The 21,682-nt window shown below is 35.3% G+C and overlaps 1 protein-coding gene across 2 annotated transcripts in view; it reads left to right on the top strand.

The window, feature by feature from the left end:
• The window catches only part of NMNAT3 (nicotinamide nucleotide adenylyltransferase 3), a 151,269-nt gene that overhangs the window by 83,725 nt on the left and 45,862 nt on the right, over nt 1–21,682 (top strand). For both annotated transcript variants that reach the window (XM_074301663.1, XM_074301664.1), the window contains one exon: nt 15,435–15,585. In XM_074301663.1, coding sequence (XP_074157764.1) covers nt 15,477–15,585 — 109 coding nt within the window. In that variant the 5' untranslated portion in view covers nt 15,435–15,476. The remainder of the gene's footprint in view (nt 1–15,434; nt 15,586–21,682) is intronic.

The following is a 21,682-nucleotide window of genomic DNA, read 5'->3' as shown; positions in this document are numbered from 1 at the left end:
AGGAAGAAGGGAAAGAGAGATTTGGGAAGTCAAAGTTTTAAAAACAAATGTTAAAATTATTTTGTTTTTGTTTTTTTGCTGAGGCAATTAGAGTTTAAGTTACTTGCCCAAGGTCACACAGCTAGTCAGTGTTAAATGTCTGAGGTCAAATTTGAACTCAGGTCCTGGTGCTAGTGCTGGTGCTTTATCCACTGTGCCACCTTGCTGCCCCTTTTTCTTTAGTTTTTTAGTTTTCGTTTCTTAGGGTTTTTAAAAATTATTTTTACATGAAACTAGGAAAAAATAAAGTATTAAAAAAGACTATTAACAATCACATGAAAGAACACCCCTAAATTACTAAATCATCCTGCAAATTGACAACAACCAACAAAGATAGGAATAGTTAATGTTGTAGGAGGTGTGGAATGACAAAAACACTAATACATTGTTGTGGGACTGTGAATTAGTCTGTCCATTCTGGAAGTAATGAAAGAAGTGATTAAAATATCTGTGACTTTTTTATCCAAAAATTGTATTGCTAGAAATAGAATCAAAAGAAAGTCTACATATTCAACAAAATATTTAGAGTAGCATTTTTTATGGTTGCAATGCACTAGAAATCAAGATACTTCATTAACTGATGAATGTCTAAACAAATTGTGGTGCCTGAATATAATGAAATGCTATTGTGCTGTAAGAAATTACTAATGTGATCAGCATAAAGAAACATGGGAAGACATAGCAGCTGATGCAGAGTATATAATAAGCAAAACCAGGAACAATAACAACACATATTTGTGTGTATGTGTAAACTACAACAATATCAAAACTAAATGCTGCCAAATTACAATGACCCGGCTCAAATCCAAATAACATAGTCAAAAAAAAAAAAAAACAACAAAACACTCCTCTATTCTTTTGCAAAAGTGATAGGCTTGAGATGTTGCATATAACTTCAGAATCTTTTAATATGTTTAGTCTTGAGGAATTTCTTTTTCTTTCTTTTTTCATACTTTATTATAAAGGATATCTTTTGAAGGGGGAATAAAAAGTGTAATACAGTAAAAATATGTAACATAAAAATGCATAGATTAATGAATTAATGAATGAAAAACATTCATTAAATGCCTATTATGTGCCAAGCATTAGGCTAAACTTTGAGGATACAAATAGAAAGAAATGAAATAGTCTTTGTAATCAAGTAGCTTATATTCTAACTAAGAGGTGGAGGACAAACAATAAATAAAAAGAAGTTCTAATCACATCCAATATGTCTGAACAGTTAAGCATCTAGATTAGTTTTAGGTAGCCAGTGGGGGGGTGGAGGACAAGGGGTCTCCAAATCTGGCAGTCTTGCTATCTTATTGGCAAGTAAGTACCATAACACCCAGCTGTTATGTGTGGATTTTAAAATTTAAATTAAAAATAAAATGTTTTCTTTATAAGTCATTCCCCCCCAAAAAAATGTTTAATTCAGCAAATATCATCAGTCCCCATTGAATATTACACTATGGAGAGTAGAATCCATACTAGATAGCAGTCTTTCCTTCCTTTCTGTTATTCTGACTAGTCAGCAATTATCTGGGACTATGAGTTGGTTGTGGAAGCTCTAGTTAGAACACAATTCCAAGCCTATTACTCCCTCCTCCTTTTTTCCCCTCAGAAAGAACTTTATTTGTTTTTAAACCTTTATATTTTATGAGAATCCTAATTTATAACCTTTGTCTTTTGTAAACATAAAGAGCCCCTCTCCACTAGAAGACAAGTTGGAATCATTTTGCTGATTTTTATTTACTTGACAGAAATCCTAAAGTAACAAATTTGTTTTATATCACATACTTCCCTTTCAATGAAACAAGATGTATTTGCTAGCATCACCTGACTCATGAATAGCTCACAAACCTGCTTCCCTTCTCTTTTTTTTGAATGCCAGAATTCATCATATGGTTGCAAATTAATTTTTTTCTCAAATAGTTAACAAATTTGTAAAGTTCTTAAAATTAAAGTGATCATTGATGGTATTCCTATGTGACTCCAGTAATTAGCATGATTGCTTAATTGGTATGTTTGTTTCCTCTAAGGAATGACAGATTGAGGACTCTAGCCATAAGAAAATATGTAGTATACCCAATTGTTTTTAGTGGCAATATATGTCCATAGCAATAGCAACTGAATTTAACTAAGTTTAAAAGAAAAAAAGTACTCTGAGTTCATGTTAAGGTTGATTGCCCTAGAGAAGTTTACAAACCTTGTACTGATGAAAATGATTTCCCTTGATACTGAAACATTTTGTTGTCAACCCAACAAATACAAACTTGGTATTTTTTGTTGTTGTCAAGAAGAGTCTGGTCAAGAGGTTTTTATTATGAAAGATGTTTATAGAATCCATTTCCATCCTGCCTAGAGCAATCAGTTTATGTCTATTAAAAAAAATACAGCAGTGTTTTCAGCTTCTTTAATTCCCTCAGTACATTCATAGTAGCTCACCACAGGAAAAGGTAAATTGACCTCCTTATCTCTTATCTAGCTTATTGCATGATATCTTGAATAATAACATTGTACCGAATTGACCTCCTATTTGATATCCTGGAGAGAATCGATAAAAATGCAGTTATAAATCTGACACTTAGTTTGATTTTGATGTATTTGATACTTCTGAAACTAGTACATAATCTAAAGGCAGGTTTATTACATTTGAAGTCATAGCATGATGTTTATAAAGATGAAACTCTGGGTTCACCACAAGTAGGATATGACCTTGGAGTTTTGTTTTATTTGGTATTTTCTGATGATAGGTTCCACTGAGGCTTGATGCAGTTTTGCTTGACCCCCAAAGCATTTATGAGAAGAATGGCCAGGATTACTTTGGTGGTTTATAGCTATGAAACAAGGAAAAGCTAACAGAATGAGGTGATAAGGCTATTTTCAGAGGATGCTTTGGAAAAGCAAAGCTAAAAGGCATTTCCTCATATTCTCCATGTCTTGGTCGGGCACATTGCTCAGCTACTAGTACACAATTATTACATTCAGAGAGGCAGAGGAAGCTGATTTTATGAGTAATCTGGAGTTTGAGATATATGTTTGGATCCACTACTTTTGTGCAAGAGTACTTTGCTATGTGTCCTATGCTATCTTGTTCTGCTTGTAATTCTGATCCAGTTTTGTCCATCACCATTCCTTCTATAATTCCCAGCAGATGGTGCACATTGTCCACATGGACAGTCAAGTCAGCCTCTGACTGCCATGATTAGTGAAGCTCTTGGCTTGTCATTCCCGATAATTTTGAGTCCTTAAGAGTGGCTGTCCTTCCCCATGATTTCTTCCTGTCACAGGTCTTCCGTAGTTGTGTGCAGTTTCTCTCTGTTAGCTCTCCACAGACTTTAGCAGGTAGAGTGCATCATCAGTTTTTGCATTTCTCACCCAGAAGTATAGTTTACCATGTGAAGCCTCCCCAACAAACCTATTCCACAATTAGAAGGGAATCTTGAACAGTAAGTATCGAACCCTCACTCAGCTGGCTGCACCTAGCCTACCACACTTCCAAGTCATTTCTGAACAGATTAAGATATACTTGGCAAATGACAAAATAAATTAAAATATAATAAGACATAGATAATGTTAATAGGTGATTTTCCAAGTCAATATGTACCTACAGGAACCTTTATGTACAGTTTAGTGACTCCGGCTTCTATTCGAGTCTGACACCCCTACTGTAAAGTTTCTTTATCTTGTTCCATCCACTGCATGGTCAGAACTGAGATCCTGGTCTGAATTTATTTGTGGTGCTACAGTCCTCCCTGACCTTTGACCTCAAAGATACTTGCCTAGCAATCTACCATATCACTTCTTTTAAGTAGTTCTCCATCCACAATATTAAATTTGAGTGAATTTTATAATTTGAGGCTCTCTCTCTCAACATAACATATAGGCAGTACTCTTGTCCTCATCAGTATTTCCTGTGGTTTTTAAGGCAAGAGTTCTCTCAGCACCATTAAAATTAACACCATGAACTACACTTATGACTCCAAAATGAATTGGAAAAAAAGTTATTCAAAATTCCTAGGGCCATTTCTGGGGCCATCGATAAGGACGAGATGGGACTTAAAGGAGAGCTATCCTTAACCTCACCATTCCTGCTGCATGTACATGAATATGTGAGTTGGTGAGGTTCCTGCTGGTTTGGGTTGCAGCTTCTCTATGACCTAGTAAATGATCTTTGAGAGTGGTGATTAAGCAAAATGCACTGTATACAAAGTAATAACGATGTTCTGGGATGACCAGCTATAAATGACTTTGCTATTCTCAGCAGTACAATGAATGATGCACAACCACTCTGAAAGACTTATGATGAAAAATCCTATCCATACTCAGAGGAGGAACTGATTATGTCTGAATACAGATTGAAGTGTTCCTTCTTTCTTTCTTTTCTTAAACTCTTATTTTCTTGAGGGTTTTTTTAATTAGTATAGGAGATCTTTTTTCTTTCAAAATGTGATTTTTATGGAAATGTTTTGCATAACTTCAAAAAAAAAAGATTTTTTTCTAGTTGTTTTCCTTTTAAGCAGATTAAATTAAATTAGATTTGAGAGTTGTTGTGACTGAAAAATCTGTCACCTTACAACTAGCCTGATGATGAATCTTTCTAAACACAAACCGGTTCTCATATGATAGAAATAATAAATTCCCCCAAGATCCATACATAACACTTTACTAGTTTGGTATAAAGTCTGCCAGATAGTATACCTTATTGGTACAATCTATATATATTGCCTTTAAGCTACCTCCACACCATGGTGGACAATGCAATAGGAATGAATTCAATGGAAGAACACTAACATTTTGATATTTCAATGGATTTGTTTTCTTATTTATATAGTTGCTCTCTCAAATAGTACAAATTACAATCACCCTTAGTTTCTCCTCCTGTTAAATTCTTATCTATCTCCTCCCATAAATCTTCAACAGAGACTCTAGTAGAGTTCAGGACTTCCTTTTGGTCTCCCAGCATTAAATGGATATCAGTATATAAGTTTTCTCTGTATTTAGCCCTCACTCCTGCTATATAACTGGCCTGTTTTACTTTCTAGTAATATATCTCTGGTACTTTTTATGCTTTTACATGGAATTTGCAATATGCTGTGGTCTATGAATAATCTATCATATGTCTTTCCATTGCTTTTTGGGAAACCCTTAATTTTGATTAAGAGATTGTGGTATTACGTGATTGACACAACCAATATAGTTTTGACCATCCTCTCCATGGCCATCTTTTTATTGAAGCCAATACAAGAATTTTTGTACCTCTGCATTGGATGTTGATATAGTTATCATTATGGTTAACCTTTTTTTTGCTCATATACATTATAAACATTAAAAGATAAAATGATCAACTGTCCTATGAACTAAGGTTTCTTGTTGTGTTTAAATAAACTCTACCTTTTATTCACATTTCTAAAAAAAAAAAAACCCTCATCATCCCTTCATTTTGCTATTAACTTATTTTTTGTCTTATGACTTCATTTTATAGAGAGAACATTAATATTGATGTTATCCAGTTCTTAAAATGAACTTCAATGTGTTGGTCATTGGACAAGAATCTCATATTTAAAGTACCAAGAATTAAATTAATGTTTGTGGATAATATAGAATGTTAATACTCATTTCCCTTGGCCATCACTTCACTACCATTACTTCATAAGAAAAAGAATGGTCAGTCTGCTTGAACTTTTCTATACTTAGGTGGACTAATTCTTAGATAGCAATCACAGACTATTACCAGGACAATATTTGAAGTCTTTCCATTTTGGCAAAGTTTGCAAGGATTTGCAGTCTTCTATTCCCTTCAGAAATATAGTACCTTTCCCTATCACACTGAGGCATTACAGTATGATTTTTTTCTAAATAATAATATTAAGTCATTTATACAGTGCTACATGGTTTCAAAGTACTTCAAGTACTCAATCTGACTGGATCACCAAAGTCTATAAGGCATATAACACAAATATTATTTTTTTTAATATTTAATAGTTTTTATTTACCAGATATATGTATGGGTAATTTTACAGCATTGAAAATTGTCAAACCTTTTGTTCTAATGTTTCCCCTCCTCTTCCCTCCCCCCCCCCGATGGCAGGTTGACCAATACATGTTAAATATAACACAAATATTATTATCCACATTGTACATATGAGAAAATTGAAACCTGTAGAAATAAATGACTTAAGGAGGTCACATGTCTACAAAGTGGAACACTTGTGAACCAGATTCATGTCATCTGACTTCAAGGGAATCATAATACCAGACTGTTGGGGAACATGGTTTGTTGTTACATTTAGATGTATGATTTCTTTCTCTATCTTGATTTGAATTAGGCTCTGAGAGCAGGTGTTCGCATATATTTAAACTTAGTAAATTCTTTATCATGTCATGTTATGATCTATCCTCTGTGATAACTTCTTGTTAATTATCAACAAGATAATTTTGTTAATCCCTAAGATAATTCTATCCATATATATCTAGGCTGTCTGTTTTTTAATACTTAGTTTCTATCATTTTTTATCAGTAGCATATATGAAACATAGGTGACGTACTTGTCAATACATTTCTTTGTTATATTAATCATATGACATAGCCATGGTAAGAATTTTGACTCTGTGTTTCAGTCATAAAACTGCATTTTCAGAATCTATGCAAGTGAGATTAACATTTGTTCATTGTATTTAATTGTACTTAAGTATAATTTGTACAATTGCTTCTCATTCAGTTAGTCTAAGAATGTTTGTATGCAGGGTTATCTGGTTATAATAATCTCAGATATAATGTGGGTGGACATATCTACTTGTTTTAAAAGAATCCAGTACCATGAGGAAAAAATATAAAAGAAATATACCTCTTTAATGTCATTTTGGGAAAATGGATAGAAACCTAAAATTTCCTAAGATGCTATAGATATTTTAATGGATCTACAAATTATGTTTTTCCAAAATAAAATAAAATTCTGAAAGATTTGTTCATAGTTGTGAATAATAGTTATTTTATTTTGATACAGTCATAATAATGTTGTTCTTATGAATAGTTCAGAATATTTCACAAATAAGATCTCATTAAACTTTACAACATCCCTGGGAGGAAGATTCCAATTACCTTTTGCCTTACTTAGCACATAATACTTCTACTGACTCAAATGTAGTGCTAATTACTGAGAAAGAAGAATGCTAAAAGAAGAAATCTCTTGTGTTTGTTATGCTCTTGGGGAAACTAAGTTGCGAATATCTTGGGCCCATTTCTCTAAGTGTCAAATCAGAGAACTGACTAAAGAGCTCTCCCTAGTTCTGATGATTTAGTTCAGCCCCAATCAACAGGTGGAGATCTAGATGATACAACAGATAGAGTGTTAGGTCTAGTGTTGGAGGGAATTGTCTTACTGAATTCAAATCTGGCCTGAGACACTTACTAGCTGTGCAACCCTGGGCAAGTCCCTTACCCCTGTTTGTCTCCGTTTCCTCATCTATAAAATGAACCAGAGAAAGGCAGGCAAATCACTCTAGAGTCTTAGCCAAGAGGACCCCAAAGAGGTCACAGAGTTGAACATGACCAAAAAATGACCAAATATATATAACAGATCAACAACCCTAGACAAAAAGTTTCATTTGATATAGTATTATGATGGATTGTTATCATTCATCCTCAAAGAGGACCAAAATGATCTTAACTATGTTGGGGTTAAGGTACAGCGTGTCCAGCTAGGGCTAATCAGACCAACACGAGCTTGGAAGGCTCTACCACAATTGGGCACAAATAGTCTTTATTAGCATTTGAAGTGTGTTATACTCCTATGGACTACTCTAACCTGGTAGCTCCCCTTAGAGCTACTCTTAATGCCCGTCCGTCGACAGCACGGCTAGGCCACACTTACCCGTCTTCGGGCACCAACCCGGATCCCATAGAGACAGACCACCATTAGGTGGGGGTAACGCAAAAGAGAGCTTTATTCTGAGATAGCACATATTTATACCCCACTGATGATATGGGGAAAGGGAGAAGTTCTCTAGGAACCTGGCATAATGGGATTGGCTGAGAAGAAGGAGGGAGGTGTGCTAGGCTTTGAGAAGAGCACTAAGGAGGGAGACGTGGTACCTGGACTCAGACACCACCTCATGGGGCTGTGCCCTACTTCCATGTAGGACTCGCCTGCGCCTCAGAACCTCTCATCCCTCAGGTCCTCCCACATGCCTCGAACTGCATGCCTTGCTTCTAGAGGCTTTTTAACTCTTACAAAGTGGAAATGTCTCTAAATTGGTACATCTCACATTTCTTTTGAACTGCTGCAATTCTGCCTTGTTTATAGTGTACAATCCTTCTTTGATATAGGTACTTCACATTGAATGGTCCCGACAGTCTGTGACAGTGTCTCTGCTCACAATCCATTCCAGAGTTCTTCAGAGAGACCTTGAAAAAGTTCTTGTATCACTTCTTCTGACCTCCATGTGAACACTTGCCTCCCTTCTCAATAAAATAGTCTTTTATATAAATATATGTTTGGCAGCCCATCAGAATTGCTCTCTCTGTAGTATGGTTTAAATGCTTGGCAGTTCAGCTTGAGAAGGACTTCAGAGTCTAGTATCAGAATCTTCCCAAGACATTTTAAATGGAAGCAATTTAGTTTACTGGCATGACACTGGTATACTCTCCCAGGTATACCACAATGGGGTCTACACGATGGCTATGTAGACCTTCAGTTTGGACGGCAGTTTAATACAGCCTTTCTCTACACTTACCTTTGGACAGTGAGCTAGCTCTGGCAATGTGTGCATCAACTTCAATCATCTAGGTGTACATTTCTACAAAGTATACTGCCAAATTAAGTGAATTAATCCACAACCTTGAAATTTTCTTCATTTGCCAATGGTTCCACAAATGGATAGTACTGGCTGGTGGAGAACCTTTATTTCCTTGATGTTAATTGTCAGGCCGAAATTAGCCCAAGTGGCAGAGAATAATCCATAGTCTGTTGCTTCTCAGCTTTAGCAGCTGCATTTAATGCACAATCATCTGTCAACAAAACATCACACACCAACTTTCCCTCTACTTTAACTTGACTGGTAGCCTTTTCAAGTTAAATAATTTACTTTGGTATGGTAGCTGACCTTGATGCCATTTTTGTCCTTGTTGAAGGTATCCAATAACATCCCTGAAAACATCATGCTAAAAAGCACGGGAGCCAGCACAAATCCTTGATTTCATTCCATTGGTAACTAAGAGAGTGCTAAAGCATCCTCCATTATCCAGAACTTCTACATGCATGTCATCATGAAATTGAAATACAGTACTGATGAACTTCTCTTGGTGAACAGATTTTCCATGATCTTCCATAAGCTTTCATGGCTGGCAGTATCAGAAGTCTTGTCCAGAAGGATGAACATTGTGTACAGGATGCTCCTGGAGTTATCAGAGAGCACATAGCTTTAGCCCTATCCGAAACCACTGACTATGGGTGAAGATGAAGAACCAGCCTATCAAGGAGGACTCTGGCAAGAATCTTACCTACTAGGGGTGGGTTGATGGGGAAATAGGATGACCTATTTCTTTTTCTCTTATAGAGATGGACAGTGGAAACGTCCTTGAACTCTTAGATGATAACCTCTTCTTGCCATATAACCCAGAAGATTTTAGTTTTTGTATGAGTCCTGGACCCCCCCTGCCTTGTAAATCTCAGCTGGAACAGAATCAGCACCAGGTGTTTGGCACACAAGAGAAACCTAAAGGCATGCAAAACATCTTTTTTTTCAATATATGCAAAGATGTTTTTGATATTTACCTTTGCAAAACCTTGTGTTCCAAATTTTTGTCTCTCCCTCTCTCACCTCTTCCCTCCCCAAGAAGGCAAGTAATCCTATATTAGTTAAATATGTGCAGTTCTTCTAAACATATTTCCGTATTCGTCCTGCTACACAAGAAAAATTAGGTCAAAAGGGGGGAAAATGAGAAAAATAAAACAAGCAAACGTACAACAAAAAAAGTGGAAATACTATGTTTTGATCCACATTCAGCAAAAATCTCTTCTTTAGTTGGAAATTTGACTAGAAAAGGATTAGTTTCAACCTGAGGTATATAGTCAGTGGTTTTAGCATTGGTTAATAATGCTGTGTTGAGAACACTATGGAAGTGTTGAGCCCATCTCTCCAAGATATGTCCTTATCATTAATTACTGTGGCTCCATTAGCACTGAATAGTTGAGATATATCCTAGGTCTTTGGTCCATAAATAGCCTTTGGGGTATTAGAAAAGTACTTTGGATTGTTACTATTAGCATAAACATGAATTTCATCTGCTGTCTTACTGAGCCAAGAATCCTGCATCTCTCTAAACTTCACTTGCACTCTATTTTTGATGGAATTTAATGCTACTGTCTTAGAGATGTACAAACGATCTTGAGTTCTCATTTTATATAAATATATATGTGTATATATATACATATATATATATATATACACACACACACACACAGACACAGATAGTAGAAAGAGAGACACATTCACGTACATCTATGTGTGTGTATATATGTATATATATATATATATATACACATATATAACTTTTACAGCTGACAATAAAACAATAAGGTGGCAAAATGAAAATAAGGTAAATATTTTTTCTCCTTAGTCTCTCACATTTATTGAAATGCAGAGGGAAGACCATCATTTTTACTTCCTTGAACTTAATGTGCTTGGGTATCTGATAGTTTTTCACTGAACTTGCAGAAAGATACAGAAATAATGAAGGGCTCGCTAATATTCTGTGTTTGGTGGTTACATTAGCCCCCTTGTTTAGGCCCTTATCATTTCTTGCCTGTTATTCCTGCCTCAAGTCTCCATCCATTTCAATCTATGTTTCACAGAGCTGCCAAAGAAATTCTCCTATGATGCATGCCTGATCATGTTATTTCTCTGCAAGGTAAACTACAATGACTACCTGTTATGACTACCTATTACCTATAATATGACCTCTGTTATATCCGGTGCACTAACAAACATAATAATTTTTATTCACTCCTACCTAGGAAATTTTTTTACTATATTATATGAGATAATCACAGAAGATAATTACAAGAGATGTGCTTTGGTAGCCCTTAGATATCTAGGACCTAGCAGCAGTGATAAGGTTTGAAAAGAGACCTTTTCTTGTGGTAGTCAGTGGTGAGCATTTTCATGGGAGCCCCTGAGGACTCTGGCTTCACTTAACCTCTCCCTAGATCTAACTGCTTTATACAAGAAGATGCATATGTGTTATAGTATGAAATATTGACAGATGAGAAAAAGTAGAATTATTCTAGTCCTGTTTGTAGAAAAAGACAGGACTATGAGAAAAATTGAAGCCCATGATTGGTGAAAAGATGATAAAAGAGTACCTAGCTATTTGAAATTAGCTTGGATCTGTCAGCTTGGACAAATTACATTCTCAATGTCAGAACCTTGTCTTGTCAAAGCATTACAAGAGAGTAAAGGCTACCAGCTTAGTAGAGGTCAAGACCACATTTGAGTCCCTGTCAGCAGCCAGTAAGAACCAATGATGCCAGGAAATCAGGTGGAGTGAAGCAGGGCTCTAGACGGTGAACCAAAGTGCAAGATGTAAAGTGACAGCAATAGGAAGACAAGCTAAGCAGGAAATTAAAATATAAGAAGCCAGGTCAAAGTTATAAAGTCAGACTTCATAAAGGCAAGTCACTTCAGAAACAAGTTATGTTACACTTTGTTGACTCTGCCTTTGACTATGCTCCAGAGACCTAGAAGCCTTCTTTAAAGTGAGGTATCAAAGGGACCAACATCCAGAGAGCTAGAGTTCTAATAGCAAGATTATTTAAGAACTTGCAAGTGGATTTGCCAAGCCATAGTGAGTGATCTTTGCAGAATCTTGGTTAATGTAAGAGTTGCAAGACACTAGAAAATGACAAGTGTATGGATTTTCAAAAAGGGAAGAAAGTGGATTCTGCCAAGCTTTTGTAATCAAAGTTGATGTCAATCCTCAGGAAAAAAAAATTAGAGTGAATTATTAAATGGTTGATATGAAAGGATTTAGAAAGCAAAACAATATTCACTAAATGTAAGCACAAGCTCACTAAGAACAAGTTTTTCCAAACTAAATTTCTTCCTCCCTCCCTCCTTCCCTTCCCTTCCTTTCCTTCCCTTCCTTCCCTTCCCTTTCCTTCCTTCCTTCCTTTCCTTCCCTTCCTTCCCTTCCCTTTCCTTCCTTCCTTCCTTCCTTCCTTCCTTTTTTCCTTCCTTCCTTCCTTCCTCTCTTCCTCCCTTCATCCCTTTCTTTCCATCCTTTCTTCCTTCCTTTCCTTTCCTTTCTTTCCATTCTTTATTTCTTCCTTTCTTTTCTTTTTTCCTTTTATTTCTTCTTTCTTGCTTTTTGCCACCATTACTAGTTTGGTAGATCAGAAGACTGTTATATCTAATTTTCATCTAGGCAGGAACTTGACAAAGCCTTTTTCAACATTCCTTTATAAATTTTACTATGTTGTCTGAGTTGTAGTTTAAATAGATTCAAAAGTGGCTGAATTATAAGACCTAAAGTATTAGTTAGCAAAAGTTGTTGGTGTTTGTCCTTTGTTCTTGAAAAGAACCATGACATTAGGAAGACAGTGTCATGATTTGTAAGTGAGGGAAGAACATGCAAAGTCACCAGCGTCTCTCTCCCTTCAGAGCTATCTGGTCCAGTGGCCAGATATAGATCAAGACAACTGGAGATAGTCCTCAGTGCAGTGGGAAACCTTGATCTCTTTCCCAGATCTGAGTTTAATTGAGACAACTCCCATTCAGTGATAAGGTTAGGTAAAAAATGAGACAAAGAATGGCCTCTTTTATGAAGAGGAGACAGGAGGCATGTTTATAGGACTTAGCTTCTTTCAGTATTTTTATCATTGATTATATGAAGATATAGATGGTGTACTTGTCAAATTTAAGATGGCATAAAGCCAAGAGGGATAACTAGTTGTTATTTGTATGACATAATTTCAATCCTATCTTACCACAAAACCCCACTCCAGATGTCTACTTTTTACACAATGCTTTCTCCTGATCCTTCTGTCTTTTGACGTTCACTAAAATCTAAGTCCCCCTCTAAATAACGCAGCATCCTTAGCCATCCTTTCCAGGATTGGCTACTTCTTTTCTCAATACCACCATTACCCTGTGGAGAGATAAAAATAAACCTTACTTTCCGTTGTCACTTTTATCCTGGAAAGGATGACGGATTATTTAGATGGGTACCTAGGTCTCAGTGAATGTCAAAAGATTGATACTTTCATGCTGGCAGGAGTCATAAAACTATAACTTGAAACATGATATCATGGGGTGGACCAGGTCTACCACAAATTAGTTGTCTGATTTCAACTGAACCCTCATTGCAGGAAGGTAATCTGTCCAATCATCTCTAATTCATACTTTATCCCACTCACCACAGTAACTATTCCAAACCTTTTCTTCTTTTTTTTTGAGCACCCCCTTACCTCCCCTTGGTCATTTGAAAACCTTCCCTCATACTTAGACTTTACAAAAAAAAATCCCCTCTTCATCTCACTTTTTCCTGACTTTATATTACGCAGGACTAGTCACTTAATTACCAAACCCATTGGCCTTTCCACAGTCTTCATCATTCTTGAGATCTCTGCAGCATTTGACATTGCTTGCTACTTTCTTCCCCTTAGAGACTCTCTTCCCTTTGGGATTTTGTGATACTGCTTACTCTTGTTTCTCCTATCTATTCTCTCAGTCTCCTTTTCTGGCTCTTCATCCATATCATGTATCCCCCAAGTCTCTGTCTCTGTTTTAAATCCTCCTCTGTTTTCTCTGCCTCACCTCCCTCAAGTGTAAAATTGGATTAATAATAGTAATAATAGTAGTAGTAGTAGTAGTAGTAGTAGTAGTAGTAGTAGTAGTAGTAGTAGTAGTAGTACCTGTTTTTTAGACTTGTTGTGAGGATCAAATGGGATAATATTTTTAAAGTTTTTATAATAGTTTCTGGTACATAGGAAGTGTTGCTTAGTAAATGTTGTCATCCCACTCCTTCTCTCCATACACTCCCTCCCCATTCCCCCCTCCAATAGAATTTTATAATAGCAGAGAACTGGAAAAAAGGTTCATTAATTGGGTTCTCATTAAATAAATTACTAGATCTGAATATTATGAAAGGACCAGTGGTCTCCCTGATGCAGCTTCTTTCCTACTACAAAATGCAGAAAATTGCCTAAAAGAAGACAAAATTGTCCTGGGACCTGATTGGCTCCAGTTTTTCTGGTGTGACTTTTTGGTCATCTAGGGAAAATAGAAAATCCCATCCAAGTGAAATCTGAACCCCTCAGACTTGGTAGATACTTAAGACCACACAAATTGCCATATCCTGATGATCTGATGACCAGGTACATTTCCATAAGGAGATAAGGAGGTTTCCAGAGAAGCTAATTGTATCCTTATTTCCATTTCCTTGCTATTTTAGAGTTTCCTTCTTTGTTAAGATATTTAGTGATTTACTAGTGCCTTATTTGATGCAAAATTAAATGACAAGTAAGAGATTGCTAGCACCAGGGCTCTGCCTCCAATAATACAATAAAACATTACCATGCCATAAGAAATTATGAATATGATAAATACAGAGAATGTAGAAAGAATTACATGAAGTGATGCAGATGAAGTAAACAGAACCAGGAGAACAATATGCCCAATTTCCAAACAATGTAAGACGAAGTAACCACAATAATAATAACAACAAAATCAAAACTAAATGATGCAAAATTATAATGACCAGTCTTGTCTTCAAATAAAAGACAGTGCTGTACCTCCCCAAATCCTTTGCATAGGAATGCAGTGTTGCATGCAGTGTTAGGTTTGTTGTTTTTTATTTTTTAATGCATTGGTTAGTTTTTGCTGAACTTTTTTTTTCTTCCTCTTTTCTATTTATTACAAAGGATGGCTCTCTGGGAGTGGTGGGGGAAGGAGTGCAATGAAAAATGAACCTGATGTTAAAAGATATCACTAAAATCCATTTAATTTTTTTAAAAATAGGCTGCCTATTGTGGTTACTGAGTTATATTATATTGGTACCATTGAAGCTGAGTCTGGATGATCATTTTTCAGGAGTGTTGTAACAAGGATTCAACAAATCAGGAAGGGTTATGTTAAAATTGCTTTCAAAGTTCCTTCAGACTTCCAGACTTTGATTCCTCTGCTGGTGCCAAAGCATACATTTAGAGGCTCTTTCCTATACCTAAGTTGAATGTTAAGTGGTATAACTGAATATTTGTATATTTTATAATATATGAGTGTTGAATATATTCCATATATACATACATACATACTTTCATGTTGGCCAATCATACAAGTCTATTAATAACGAGAAACTAATTTGAGAAAAAATATTATAGCAATGTCTTTTGACTCTCTTTTTTTTTCTTTTAGGTGAGCTGTGCTGCTAAGCAAAATTTTGATGCTCCTAACAAAATGAGATGCAAGATTCCTGTTATTCTCCTTGCCTGTGGTTCCTTTAACCCCATTACAAATATGCACCTGCGTTTATTTGAAGTGGCTAGAAGTCATCTTCACCAAACAGGTCAGCAAAATAAATCTGTTGTTGACAGTGCTGTTTAGATTGAAGAAAGTTGACATTTCAGACGCTTTGAGTTTTGGCTATTATTGTTAAAACTACTGTATTAGGTTAGTTCATTTACATCATCTCCAGTAAAATGTACTGACCAAAAAAGATATACTTATTTTACCATTTTCAGTATTTTTTTCTAGCTAAATAATACTTAAGCGGGTCATATTCCTATTATTGTAATTATATACTTTTAGTAGTTCATGGCAGTTATTACTTCATAGGTTAGGTACTTCATAGAAGTTAGGTCCCATCATTTCAATTCCAATTTAAAATATGTAATAAAATTAGAAGGTAAGATACACACTTTATAACTTCTATCACAGGATGGGTATCCAAGCACATTAATTGATGGTGATATTGACATTTTCTCTTTTGTGACCATAGCCTTTTCAAAGGTCACATCTAAGGAATTAATAGCCATGTACACACACACACACACACACACACACACACACACACACACTTCTGTAGAAGATCCTGAACTATATTCTCTGGCAACAAGAGACAAAATACATGTTCATATTTGTGACTCTAGATATATAAACATATATACATGTGAACATACATATCTAGATATATAGATACATATAAATAAATCTGTTTATGTATATTTTTTTCTATGGATGTAGATATTTCAGCTTCAATCCTACTCTTTGAAAAAGAAAAATCCTTTTCCACATACATTGTTTTTGGTCTGAACTTATAAGTTTATAAATATAGGGGGACTTTATTGACACTCTTTATAGCTGCAGGTGTTTTATAACATCACCCAGGATGTCATTAAGGTTATATGATTAACTCGTAACCAGTGCTTGTCAGAGGCAGGATCTGAACTCAGTTTTTCTATTTTTGAAAGTAGTCCTTTATCCACTATACCACACTGCCTCCCTTATCAGCCATATAGACATAATTCAAAATGCCTGATATGATTGAGCAATTAGGATAAACAACTTTAATAAGTGGTTCTCTCAAATGTGATGTGTATTGATATACAAAATATTTAATCTCTCAGTTAATAATACTAGAAAGTAACAGTCCAATGGAGGAAACAGCATTCAAATAACTGTAGAAATAAGGTACATGTAGTATAAATTAGAAATAATCAACAGAGGGATGGCAGTTGCAATGCCCAACTAGAAATGGCTAGTTGGATGCCCCTATGGGGCGGCTCATACTACTCACTGGTTGTTATTTGTCCTTTATTCTCAAAGAGGACTATGACATTAGATGATATTTTATCAGGAACTTAAAGGAAGCTGAAGAAGCCAGGAGATAGAGATTAGAAAGAAGAGCATAAAATGTTATTTGTTTATTTGGAATGTCTCTTTCAATTGCTGTGATTTGAAATGTTATAGAGTTAATCCCTACTTTTTTGTAGAAAGAAACACAACCACCAATAATCATTTAAAATAACTATCAAGGAAATTCCATGAATTTGTATGTCTATTTGGAAGGAAATGTCTTTGTTATTAAAGTGCAATTAATTCAGTGTTCAAAAAGAGAATGCAATATCTGATTATTTCTCTTTTTAAAAAAATACTTTTTTACATTATTTTCAAAGAAATATTTTCTAGTATGATCAATAAACTTTGTTTTTATAGTATTTTATTTTCCCAAATACATGTAATATTTTTAAAGATAGTTTTCAATATTCATTTTTGTAAAACCTTGTGTTCCAAATATGTCTCCCTCCCTCCCTTACCTTCTCTCTCTCCAAGACAGCAAGCAATCTGATATGTTAAATATGTGCAATTCTTTTAAACACATTTACATATTTGTTAGGTTATACAAAAAAAAATCAGATCAAAAGAAAACAAAAACCATGGGAAAGAAAACAAACAATGAAGACAAAAAGATGAAAACACTGTATTTCAAACCCTGTTCAGTCTCCATAGTTGCCTCTCTGGATGGGGATGGCATTTTCCAGCCCAAGTCTCTTAGAATTGCCTTGAATCATCTCATTGTTGAAGAGCCAAGTCTGTCACTGTTGATGAGGTTGATAAACTTTGTAAACACAAAGCTGACTCCTGCCTGCTAGGAAAGTAAAAAAAAAAAAAAAAAAAAAAAGTCTAGAATCTATCTTTCTATATGTCTGTCTTCTCTCTCTCTGTATCTTCCCAAACCCCACCCCTAGTCTCATTCTCTCCCATTTCTTCTTTCTTATTCATCTTCTCATTCTCTCTTTGTCTCTCTCTCTTCTCTTTTTCTTTCTCTCTCTTTTTATTTTTTTTTTATTTAGAAGATAGGTTGACTACTGTTCCGTAATTAATATGATACCAGATATATCTTTTATAAATCAATCTTTGCATTTTAATTACCCTAAGAGACCTTATATAAGATTGTCATAAATCTAAATAGAGAGGTATTATTCTTAATATTGATTTAGGAAGGGATTCTAGATTTTTGTCTGCAATAGCGTACATAAGATACTTCCATCTGTTTTGTGCACTTTAAAGTAACTTGCCTTAATGTGATATATTTGTTTAGTGTTCTATGAAAACTAAATCCATCAACTATGCCCCAAGGACTATCAAACTGTGCATAGCCTTTGATCTAGCAGTATTTCTACGGGGTCTGTATCCCAAAGAGATCTTAAAGGAGGGAAAGGAAATCACATGTGCAAAAATATTTATAGCAGCTCTTTTTGTGATGGCAAGGAACTGGAAACTGAGTGGCCGCCCATCAATTGGAGAATGGCTGAACAAATTATGGTATATGAATGTTATGAAATATTATTGTTCTATAAGAAATGACCAACAGGATAATTTCAGAAAGGCCTGGAGAGACTTACATGAGCTGATGCTGAGTGAAATGAGCAGAACCAGGACATCAATGTACACAACAACAATAATATTGTATGATTATCAACTCTGATGGATGTGGCTCTTTTCAACAAGGAGATGATTCAGACCAGTTCCAATAGACCTATGATGATGAGAGCCATCTACATCCAGAAAGAGGTCTGTGGGACTATAACATATAACATAGCATTTTCACTCTTTTTGTTGTGGTTTGGTTGAATTTTATTTCCCCCCCCCCTTTTTTTTTTTTACTTTTTGATCTGATTTTTCTTGTGCATCAAGGTAATTTTATAAATATGTATGCCTATATTGGATTTAACATATATTGGATTACATGCGATCTATGTAATGGGGGGGAAGGGGAGAAAATGGGGACACCAGATTTTTCAAGGGTCAGTATTGAAAAATTATCCTTGCATATGTTTTTATGATTATAGCTTTTTATTGACAAAACATATGCATGGGTCATTTTTCAACATTGACCCTTGAATCACTTCTGTTCCAACTTTTCCCTTTCTTCCCTCCATCCCCTCCCCTAGATGGCAGGCAGTCTCATACATGTGAAACACTTGCATATGTTTTGAAAATAAAATTTTCAATTAAAAAAAAAAACTAAGAGTACATTGTATGCAGCAACAACTAGATTATACTATAATCATTTCTGATGGACTTGGCTCTTTTCAACAGTGAGGTGATTCAGGCCAGTTCTAATGATCTTGTGATGGAGCCAGCCATCTGCATCCAGTGAGAAGATTGTGAGGACTGAGTGTGGATCACAACATAGTATTTTCACACTTTTTGTTGTTGTTTGATTGATTTTTGTTTTCTTTCTAATTTTTTCCTTTTTGATCTGATTTTTCTTGTGCAGCATGATAATTGTGAAAATGTGTATAAAAGAATTATACATGTTTAACATATATTGGATTACTTGCTGTTTAGGAGAGGGAGTTGGGGGAAGGGAGGGAAAATTTGGAACAAAATTTTTTGCAAGCATGAGTGTTGAAAACTATTTTTGTATATATTTTGAAAATTAAAAGCTATTATTAAAAAAGAAAAAGAAAACTAAGCCCATCATCACTGGTGTCAAAATATTTGCTGTTACATATTTAGCAGTGATGGTGCTATATCCTAGCTGGTTAGCTTCCTTATTTGTCCCAACATTTTTGTAGACCATGTTACTCCCCTTTTTGGATTGTCTTTTTGTTAATGCTATTCCCTCAGCCCTCTTTTTTTTCCACAAGTAGCTTTCCTTACAAACCAAGACAAGGAAGAAGGCATAAACCTCACATCAAAGCCAGCCCACCTAAGTCTCAGCAACTACTGTTGCTGACTCATTAAATAGAGAAACCCCAAAATACATGCTCTCTCTGACCAGGGGAAATTATAAAAATGAATGATTAACTTTTCTATATATCTTAGCCCACAGACAAAAACTATGATTTTGAAAAATATTGAAATTTTTGTCTCCCTCCCAATAAATAACCTAGCAATAATGTGCATAGATTTGATCACAATTGCCATTTTAAGAAACAAAGTACATGTAAATACAGAGACAAAGACACAGCCATGGTTAGAGACTGGTGCTAATGGTATCATAGCAACTACCCTCCTTCCCTTCTTCCCCTCTCCAGGCTCTATATGGTCTCTCTCCTTCCCAAAATTCTTTATGATGGGAGTGACAAGACTATGAGTCATATCAATTGTCCCTCCTATCATGAGTATGGAGCAAGACTCTCCAAAAGTTGAGGAAAACCTTGGAGGATTTCAGCCTGATCAGAAGGTATTGATCTCATGTCCTAAGAACCTTAGTGTTGCACGCATTAGTCATGGCCCAGACATGTTACACATAGAACTGAGAACACCAAGAATACAGTTACAGATTAGTAAAGCAGACATTCTGTAGTCCCTCTGTGTCCGACTCTGGATATAAAACTCAAGAAGTACTTATTATTGAGGGAAAACAACACGGACCCAATTAAATCTATTTAGTGTGTATTACTGATCACACTTGTGTCTGACTCTTCACAGATATGGCTCTGTTGGTATTTTCTCGGCAGATTGCCATTTCTTTCCCCAGCTCATGATCAAGCTGAGGGAATCAGAGTCAGGTGACTTGTCTGGGATTCCATAGCTAAGTAAGTGTCTGAGACTAGCTTCGAACCAGAATTCGAAGCTGAGTCTTCCTGGTGGTAGGGCCGGCACTCTAGCCACTGCCCACCTAGCTGCCCACCTAAACAATGTATTTTGGTTTAAAATAAAGGGAGGTCGTGAGAGGGAATTTCCTCTTTCTGCAACTTTGAAGCAAAGGACAGAGTTGAAAAAGATATTAAGGGGATTTTAGATGAAGAAATGGGGAGAAAAGTTGTTGCAGAGCAAAGGCCATTTCTTCTATTTCTCTCCTATCCCATACTCCAGCTTCTAGCACAGGTTTATGAGCATTCAGATAAGTCTGTTTTGTCAGAATAGGGCACTCCTGTTACACATAAAAAAAAAAAGATACTAACAAGTATTTGTATGTCCAACAAGTACTAGCAGGTATTTATTCAACAAAAACAAAAATGATTGAATCAAGTTATCAGTTTTAATCATTTTTTCCAGTCTCCCAAGAATATCTAACTTGAACATAGTGGTTCTTATTCTTTCATTAACAATGTTACAGGAGTTTGGTATGTATAGATATTCCAGTAAGCAGAATGTAACTAGGTGAAGAATAATATTAGTAACTCCAATAAACATAGTAAACAAATGTAGTAAAAAGCTAAATAGAGCTCAAATAAATTAAATAAAAATATTTTAGTTCTGCATTTTTCCCATAATGGTATTTGTGTACTAAATAAAAATATCTAAAAGGGGTTATGATCAATCAATTAAAAAAATTAATTTTCTATTAAGAACTTACTACGTACCAAACACAGAACCAGGTATATAGTAAGACTACAAAGAAAAACCAAAAACAGTCCCCTATTCTCAAAGAGATTATATTCTAATGGCAAAGATAATATAGCATTGTTATAAATTATGAATAATGATAATAATCTTTGTATTTGTACATAGCACTTTGTAGTTTTCAAAATACTTTCAAATGCATTAGTTTATCTATCCTTAACTATCTTTTGAGAAAGTCTGGGTAGTATCACTATTCTCCCAGGAAACTGAAATTTGGTAAGGTTTAGTGAATTTGCCCAGAACAACAAAATGTTTAAGCATGTGGTATGATTATCATGTTCTGTCATGTCTTTATTTTATAC

Source organism: Sminthopsis crassicaudata, chromosome 3, assembly GCF_048593235.1.
Source record: "Sminthopsis crassicaudata isolate SCR6 chromosome 3, ASM4859323v1, whole genome shotgun sequence".
In the NCBI taxonomy this organism is placed as follows: domain Eukaryota; kingdom Metazoa; phylum Chordata; class Mammalia; order Dasyuromorphia; family Dasyuridae; genus Sminthopsis; species Sminthopsis crassicaudata.
The sequence above is the reverse complement of the archived record's forward strand: the minus strand, read 5'-3'. Positions and strand labels throughout refer to the sequence as shown.